The 9,011-nt window shown below is 38.2% G+C and overlaps 3 protein-coding genes across 3 annotated transcripts in view; all 3 read right to left on the reverse strand.

Annotated features, from left to right (window-relative positions):
- Positions 1-203: 203 nt before the first annotated feature.
- LOC146484374 (RYamide receptor-like) lies at positions 204-1,970 on the reverse strand. The gene has a single exon (XM_085104823.1). The coding sequence runs from the start codon at positions 1,688-1,690 to the stop codon at positions 716-718; it is 975 nt and encodes a 324-aa protein (XP_084960949.1). The 5' UTR covers positions 1,691-1,970; the 3' UTR covers positions 204-715.
- A 2,929-nt stretch (positions 1,971-4,899) lies between these two features.
- The window catches only part of LOC146484375 (RYamide receptor-like), a 13,011-nt gene continuing 8,899 nt past the window's right edge, over positions 4,900-9,011 (reverse strand). The window contains exon 2 of the mRNA XM_085104824.1: positions 4,900-5,165. The gene's annotated coding sequence lies outside the window, so the exon portion shown is untranslated. The remainder of the gene's footprint in view (positions 5,166-9,011) is intronic.
- LOC146484376 (RYamide receptor-like) lies at positions 5,176-6,364 on the reverse strand. Its single transcript, XM_085104825.1, has one exon. The coding sequence runs from the start codon at positions 6,300-6,302 to the stop codon at positions 5,331-5,333; it is 972 nt and encodes a 323-aa protein (XP_084960951.1). The 5' UTR covers positions 6,303-6,364; the 3' UTR covers positions 5,176-5,330.

The raw sequence follows: 9,011 nt of genomic DNA on the forward strand, positions 1-9,011 counted from the left end.
CAAGACTTTGGTGACTACAAGATTCTTGCTTCCGCGGTAAAACAATCCGGTTTGTTTACACTTGTTATTTTTCGCAATGGCATAGGAAGCGCTGATGAAAGGAAAATTGCGGGGCTGAAGATGTTCAGCGGGTGGAATTTAACTTGCTATTTTTTCAGTTCGGTAAGGTTTGACCGGAAGACAAAAGAATGCAGCTAAATACAGAACTACGTTATAACATTTTATTGATTTTATTTTTTTTCTATGACACAGCTAACGATGATATAATTAGTGTTTCCAAATTAACAGCGAAGCTGCTATACAAGTAAATTCCAAACAGGGAACGGTTTGAAATCCCATAAATCTTTCTTATTTGTTTATTTACAGTCCGAGGTTTAAAGAATTGTTGTTGAACTGTTCAGCAAAGTTTGTCAAACGAATATCAGAGAAATAATTTGTATTACACGGCATCTGAACAGGCATATTTACAATGATTATTTTCCGGCGAGCGTGATAATCACTTTTAACTTTGATCAGAATAGTTTTGTAGAAAAACAATCCTTTCTTGGAAAACTTCATTTTACTAAATTTATGTGGTTTTCATTGATGTAAAATTCAGCATCTTTCCCTAACTCTTGATTCGTTCCTAAATACTAAAGTAAACCCGCCATAAGTTCGTTTTTTCGACTGAGAGTTCCACGAACCGCTTGCTCAGTTATGGCGGAAGACTTAAAAATTACTCGTTCTGCTCTGCGCAGCTAAAACACCTGAGGAGTCTCTTTAGTGCAATGCGATAGTTGGAACTGAAAACGAAACAGATGCAAGGATTGATGGCACAATTTGAGACAGCCATGAAGAGGGTAATATACCCGTATATAAAGAAGCCACAAGGCAAACTGTCCCGTGCAAAGTTGCCCAGTAAGAGGCCAATACTGTAGGGTACCCAGCACAGTACAAACCCCGACAGGATAGCGATGGCCATCTTTAACACGTTTTTGTTCCTTTTCGCTCGTTGTTGCTCAGCGTTGGTTGATTGTTCGCCAGGCCGCCTCTGTAACTTGAGCTTGATAACGATGATAGAGTAAAGTATGGTCAACATGACGGTGGGGATGTAAAGAAATACCACACATAATGCAAGGGGGTAATTTTTTAAAGAAAAGGATTCTCCAAAGGCTTCATTCCACCGCCCCAAACAAAGCAGTTTTCCTGGGTACGCGGCAAGTTTGTAGGCGACTAAAAATGGCGAAAGTACTGCCATCGCGATGATCCACGTGGCCAGAATGAAGAAGAGGCACAGCTTTGAACTGATGAGTGGAGAACGGAGGGGAAATACCACAGCTCCAAATCGATCCACTGCTATCAGAACCAGGCTTTGAATAGACACAACAGTGGAGACATCTGGTAAGAAGGGAGCCAGTTTACACAGGGCGTGGCCAAGAGGACCACTGATAAGCCAGGAGTCTGCGTGAAGATTTGTTAGCTTCCACGGAAAATGAAATATTGGAAACAGCAGGTCGGACATGGCCATGTTCACGATAAAGAAGTTGATCGGTTTTCTCAAGGCGTGCGTTTTGTAAACAATTACTGCTATAAAGGAATTCCCAAGCAGCGAAACGACGAATATCAGGCAGTAAGCAAATGTTTCTCCAATTTTTGCTGCTGTAGGATTAAACGTAATGGAGCAGCCGGATCCATTCACTGTTGTGTTCATATCTGCTTATTTTCTAAAGTTCTGTGGTTGCGTTCACAAACTGATCTGGTTTGTCAGGAGCAAGCCGCCGTTGCTCTATTTATGTTTAAGAGGAAATTACCATGTGTTCTGTGATTCGTCACCGGCGCAAGGAAAAAAAGGCGCTACTGAATTTACTGACGCAGATCATAAATTAGTAATAGCCAATTATCTAATACGTCTGCTCGGTTTGTCAAACTGTTTTTTGTTTATTCCAGCTTTTAATGGGTGTTTAACACCAAGAGCTAATTTATCTTATTCTTCCGTTCATGTAACGAAGCGGTTTAAAATTGTGTTTTTTTTAAAATAAAAAGTATAGAGACAGCAAACAAACCTGAGAATAATTTCTCTTTGCGAAGTTTTAAATCTTAAAACGGGATTTGGACGACCATGAGCAAAATCTTTCAATAGAATTTTTTCTTTTTATTAAACCAACGTCCACCAACGGTTCATTTTGGTGAATATCTCTTTGGATTGCCATAATCGCCTCAGAGGTTTGCGCATTTAGTCATAAAGAAAGTATGAAGTTTCCTTCAGCGAAATTTAATGTCAGCTCAAAATTAAACAACAATGAAACACTTGTTCCTCTCGCTTTCGGTTTTAAGGTTTAAGGTTTTTATTATTATGCACTATTTCAATGGTTTACAACAAAAGGAAATTACAATATATAAGAAAAGTAACATAAAGACAGCATTAAATTACTTAAATGTGAAAAGTAAAATATGCGCAGTGACCACAGGAGCTTAGGCTTTAGAGTTGGTCACTGCCACGTGCAACTAACTGGCGTATAACGTGCAACTAAATAGAGCAAAAAAAAGTAAAGAATAATAAAAGTGCAATAATAGAAACATACTACAATTTTTACATAAAAAACAATAGGAATGATAATTAATAATGAGGGCAGTACCTAAGGCAGTACCTTGATAGTGAGGGAAGTACCTTCGGAGAGGCGAATATTAAAATCCGAAATGTTACACCAGCTAGCATTTTCGTAACGCCGACAACAGCTCGTACATTCGGAAAACAATGAGATTCCGTTTTTTAAACTAACTTTCTGCGGCTTAAATTTTCAGCTGAAATATCCGTACACATCACACTATATTGGTTTACTCAAATACGCCTCTAGAAGGCCACCGAACGATCTAGAAACACAGGACACAAAATCATGGGCGTTTTTCCTTAATGATGTTTTTTTGGGCGCCCCTGTTTAAAGTTTTACAAATCCACATACATAAGCCAGTGTGTAGATGTCTCTTAGTTGCTTTCACTGTCAATATTTAGCTGGTTATATGGATTATTAGCTGACGACAGAACAGATATAAAAAAGGAAGAAGAACTAAAGTTGATGCGTGCGACAGGTCGGGAAATTCGCCATGTTAATTTGGTAAAAACAGGTAAAAAGGTACTAAGAAAATAGTGGGCTCATTCGGCAGAACTAAGAAACGATTTTATTATAATTAAAATCCTAGTCAGGTTTCCGAGAAAATAAGGTTCTGAAATGAGTGCTAAAATAGCGCGGTTTGTTTTGACATGATGTTTGCACCTGTTGTGAAAGGCGATGGCAAAACAGAGTAAAACAGCGCTGGTGAAGTGAAGAAGCAAGTGAGTTTAACAATTGTTAAAAAACGTACAAGTCCGTTCCCCCTCTCACACACCACATTACGAACTTTCGAACGGTTAATCTTCAAACGTTTGTGTGAGAGCTGCGAAATCAAGCTGTTGTTTATGCCTATATACTCAATACACTTCCTTGAATTTATTAATTGTTTTAATCTTTTAAAGCAATTTCTTACAAAGCCTAAGCTTCCGTATTTTTTTGTTGATTCTTATACCTAAGATGGACTAAACAAAATTCTGATCTAGGTCTGTTTTGTGGAAAAGAAGTTTTGGGAAAAAATTGGTAATATATTCTTTCAACTGTTCGACCATCGTTGCATCTTTAACCGAGCTGTTTTGCATCTGAAAACCCTGTTCAATAAACGTCCTGTTTACTGCAAATCCCAAGAAATGTACGAGATATGTCAAAATGTGTGTGTTTTTTAGGATACGAATATGTGAGGAGAGCGGGAATTATGCTTATAATCTTTAATTTTTACTGAAAAACCTTCGAGGTTTCAGGACATATTTTTCCAACAATGATGCAACATGTTCCTTTAAAGAGTCTAATAAAAACAAATATTTGAACATCTTGGCAAGTGAGGAAATTAATTTTTTTCACGACAATCGTTGTACCGAGAAGTAACACAGAGTTATCCCCCATACAGACCCTCTATAATTTAATATTTTCGTTTATTATTTATTATAATGCTCTCTGTTTGTTTGTCTGTTAGTTTTTGTCCTAACTGTTTATTAACAGTTTGATTGGGAAGATAATCAGTGGGCGAGACCTACCAATGGAATCTTTTTCTTTTATTGAACTTTGCCACACCAATCTACGTGCATAAGCCCGCTCGTGTCTTGAAGTTGCTTTCTGTGTCAGCGCTTGTCATGTTTTATAGCTTATACACTGATCAGTGGAACAGATGTGACGGAACTGAGAATTGTTTTAATTTGGCGAGAGCGAAAGAAGGAAGATAGCTTATCACGCTATTAAATTCTGGTTTGTTCTGAGGGTTTGTAAAACAGTAACAATAGACAGCGAGCTCGAACAGAACCTAAGAAATGGACTGAAAAAAAGTAAAGTGAAGTAATAACACGGGGAGTGTTTGCCCAATCTGCCGAGCCATAGATTCATGGTAAAAGTGTTTGACAATAAACCTGATAAAAGGATGCCTTAAAAATCGTGGGGTTGTTCGATTCGACAATTCTGTTGAGTAAAAAAAATTGTTAAATGCGACCAAGTCAGTTTCGGCTTAAAAAAACAACTTACACGATGAAAGAAAAAAAATATTATCCTATAGTTCAAGACTTTGGTGACTACAAGATTCTTGCTTCCGCGGTAAAACAACCCGGTTTATTTACACTTGTTATTTTTGGCAATGGAATAGGAAGCGCTGATGAAAGGAAAATTGCGGGCTAGAAGATGTTCAGGTGTAATTTAACTTCCTATTTTTTCAGTTCGGTGAGGTTTGAATGGAAGACAATAGAATGCAGCTAAATACAGAACTACGTTATAACATTTTATTTACTTTTTTTTGTTTCTACGATACAGCTAACGATGATATAATTAGTGTTTCCAAACTGACAGTGAAGCTGCTATACAGGTAAATCAGTCCGAACAGGGAACGGTTTGAAATCCGCTACATCTTTCTTATTTGTTTATTTACAGTCCGAGGTTTAAAAATTTGTTGTTGAACTGTTCAGTAAAAAAGTTTGTCCAAAGAATATCAGATAAATAACTTGTATTAGACGGCATCTGAACAGGCATATTTACAATGATTCTTTTCCGGGGAGTGAGATAATCACTTTTAACTTTGATCAGAATAGTTTTGTAGAAAAGCAATCCTTTCTTAGAAAACTTCATTTTACTAATTTTATCTGAATTTCATTTATCTTAAGTTCAGCAAGGCTTTCCCTAAATCTTGATTCGTTCCTAAATAGTAAAGTAAACCCGCCATAAGTTCGTTTTTTCGACTGAGAGTTCCACGAACCGCTTGCTCAGTTATGGCGGAAGACTTAAAAATTACTCGTTATGCTCTGCGCAGCTAAAACACCTGAGGAGTCTCTTTAGTGCAATGCGATAGTTGGAACTGAAAATGAAACAGATGCAAGGATTGATGGCACAATTTGAGACAGCCATAAACCAGGAAATAACCCTGTATATTAAGAAGCCACATGGCAAACTGTCCCGTGCGAATAAAGTTATTAAGTTGCCAATACTGTAGGGTAACCAGCACAGTACAAACCCTACCACGATAGCAATGGCCATCTTAAACACGTTTCTATCTCTTTTCGCTCGTTGTTGCTCAGCGTTGGTTGATGGCTCGCCTGGAATCTTCTGTGACTTGAGCTTGATAATGATAAAAGAGTAAAGTATGGTCAACATGACGATGGGGATGAAGAAAAATACCACAGAAATCACAAGGAAGTAATTTTTCCAAAAGAATTCTCCAAAGGCTTCATTCCACCGCGGCAAACAAACCAGTTGTCCCAGGTACACAGTAAGTTTTAAGGCGACTAAATATGGCGAAAGTACTGCCATCGCGATGATCCACGTGGCGAGAATGAAGAAGGGGCAGAGCTTTGAACTGATGAGTGGAGAACGGAGGGGAAATACCACAGCTCCAAATCGATCCACTGCTATCAGAACCAGGCTCTGGATAGATACAACAAACGAGACATCTGTTAAGAAGTTAGACAGTTTACACAGGGCCTGGCCAAGAGGGCCACTGATAAGCCAGGAGTCTGTGTACAGATCGGTAAGCTCCTTCGGGAACAGAAATATTGGAAACAGCAGGTCGGACATGGCCATGTTGACGATTAAAAAGTTGATTGGTTTTCTCAAGGTGTGCGTTTTGTAAACAATTATTGCTATAAAGGAATTCCCAAGCAGCGAAACGACGAATATCAGGCAGTAAGCAAAGGTTTCTCCAATTTTTGCTGCTGTAGTACTGAACAGACTGGAGCAGCCGGATCCATTCACTGTTGTGTTCATATTTGCTGATTTTCTAAAGTTCTGTGGTTGCTTTCACAAACTCATCCGGTTTATCAAGAGCAAGCGGCCGTGCTCTATTTATGCTTAAGAGAAAATTACCGCGTGGTCTGTGATTCGTCACCGGCGCAAGGAAAAAGGCGCTACTGAATTTACTGACGCAGATTATTAATAAATACTGAATAGCCAATTAGCTAATTCGTCTGTTCGGTTTGTCAACTTGTTTTCTTTATTGCAGTTTTCAATGGGTGTTTAATACCAAGAGCTAATTTATCTTATTTTTTATGATGCAAGGAAGCGGTTTAAAATTGTGTTATTTAAAACTAAAAAGTATAGCGGCCGTAAACAAACCTGAGAATAATTTCTCTTTGCGAATATTTCAACCTTAAAACAACGGGGTTTGGCGACAATGAGCAAAACCTTTCAAAAGAATATTTTCTTTTCATTAAACCAAGGGCCCCCAACGGTTAATTTCGGCGAATATCTCTTTGGATGGCCTTAATCGCCTCAGAGGTTTGCGTATTCAGTCATAAAGAAAGTCTAAAGTTTCCTTGGCGAAATGTCGGCTCAAAATTTCGCAACAATGAAACACTAGTCTAGTTCCTATCCCTTTCAGAGAGGCGAATATTAAAATGCGAAATATTAGGTCAGTTAGCATTTTCGTAAAGCCGACAATAGCTCGTAAATTGGGGTATCAGATTCCGTTTTCTAAAACTTTCTGCGACTTAAATTTCCAGCTAAAGCATTCGAACAGATCGTACTATATTATAGCTTACGAAAATACACCTCCAGAAGGCCACCAAACCATCTGGAACTGACAGGAAACAACCCTTTTAGCGTTTTTCTTTAATAATGTTTTCTCTGGGTGGCCCTGTTTAAACCTTTTTAAAAATCTACATACATAAGCCAGTGCGTAGATGTCTTTTATTTTCTTTCACTGTCAATGTTTATCTGGTTATATGGATTATTAGCTTACCGCAGAACAGGTGTAAAAAAAGGAAGAACTAAAGTTGATGCGTGCGACAGGTCGGGAAATTCGCCATGTTAATTTGGTAAAACCTGGTAAACAGGTACCAAGAAAATAGTGAGCTCATTCGGCAGAACTAAGAAACGATTTTATCATAATTAAAATCCTAGTCAGGTTTCCGAGAAAATAATTATAACTAGAAAACAAAAACCATAGCTGATGGCCGGAATTGGATTGGAATTTGAAAAGGATATTTAAGGTTCTGAAATGAGTGCTAAAATAGCACGGTTTGTTTTGACATGATGTTTGCACCTGTAGTCAAAGGCGATGGCAAAACAGATAAAAACAGCGCTGGTGAAGTGAAAAAGCGAGTGAGTTAACAATCGTTAAAAAAAACGTACAAGTCCGTTCCCCCCCTCACACACCACATTACGAACTTTATAACGTTTAATCTTCAAGCGTTTGTGTGAGAGCTGCGAAATGAAGCTGTTGTTTATGTCTATACTCAATAAACTTCCTTAAATTTAGTATTTTAATCTTTTGAAGCAATTTCTTACAAAGCCTAAGCCTCCATATATGTATATATATATTTTTTGATTCTTACACCTAAGGTGGACAAAAAAAAAACTGATCTAGGTCTGTTTTGTGGAACTGAAGTTTTGGGAAAAAATTGGTAAAATATGTTTTCAACTGTTCGACCATCATCTTTAACCGAGCTGTTTTGCATCTTAAAAGCCGGCTCAATAAACGTCCTGTTTACTGCAAATCCCAAGAAATGTACGAGATATGTCAAAATGTGTGTGTTTTTTAGGATACGAATATGTGAGGAGAGCGGGAATTATGCTTATAACCTTTAATTTTTACTGAAAAACCTTCGAGGATTCAAGACATATTTTTCCAACAATGCTGCAACATGTTGCTTTAAAGAGTCTAATAAAAACAAATATTTGAACATCTTGGCAAGTGAGGAAATTAATTTTTTTCGCGACAATCGTTGTACCGAGAAATAACACAGAGTTATCCCCCATACAGACCCTCTACAATTTAGTATTTTCGTTTATTATTTATTAATGCTCTCTGTTTGTTTGTGTGTTAGTTTTTGTCCTAACTGTTTATTAACAGTTTGATTGGGAATATAATCAGTGGGCGAGACCTACCAATGGAATCTTTTTCTTTTATTGAACTGTGCCACACCAATCTACGTGCATAGGCCCGCTCATATCTTGAAGTTGCTTCCTGTGTCAGCGCTTGTCATGTTGTATAGATTATACACTGATCAGTGGAACAGATGTGAAGAAACTGAAAATTGTTTTAATTTGGCGAGAGAGAAAAAGGGAAGATAGCTTATCACGCTATTAAATTCTGGTTTGTTCTGAGGGTTTGTAAAACAGTAACAATAGACAGCGAGCTCGCACAGAACCCAAGAAAGGACTGAAAAAAAGGAAAGTAAAATGAAGTAATAACACGGGGAATGCTATCCTGCGTAGCAAGCGTTTCCGCGCTGTTTCGGAGCAAAGAAAGACCGAGGAACGATATTCTCGGTTTTGGCCGCGCGAGAAATGAAACGAGAGCCAAAAAATGAAAGAGAGGGGAGGGGGAGGGGAAGGAAGGAAACGCTTTCGGACAAATTGGCTCGGCTGCTTGACATGTGTCGATCAAAGGTCTGTTCCGATCTGATGAGAGCCAGAATCCAACATGCCGGAAGTGTTCGAAGCTGCTTTACAAGTGGAGGGGGACAGGGGGGC

The sequence above is a fragment of the Pavona decussata genome, unplaced genomic scaffold, assembly GCF_977016875.1.
Source record: "Pavona decussata unplaced genomic scaffold, jaPavDecu1.1 SCAFFOLD_34, whole genome shotgun sequence".
In the NCBI taxonomy this organism is placed as follows: domain Eukaryota; kingdom Metazoa; phylum Cnidaria; class Anthozoa; order Scleractinia; family Agariciidae; genus Pavona; species Pavona decussata.

Coding starts and splice junctions, on each gene's coding strand:
- LOC146484374 (XM_085104823.1), bottom strand. CDS start 1,690: ATGAACACAACAGTGAATGGATCCGGCTGCTCCATTACGTTTAATCCT.
- LOC146484376 (XM_085104825.1), bottom strand. CDS start 6,302: ATGAACACAACAGTGAATGGATCCGGCTGCTCCAGTCTGTTCAGTACT.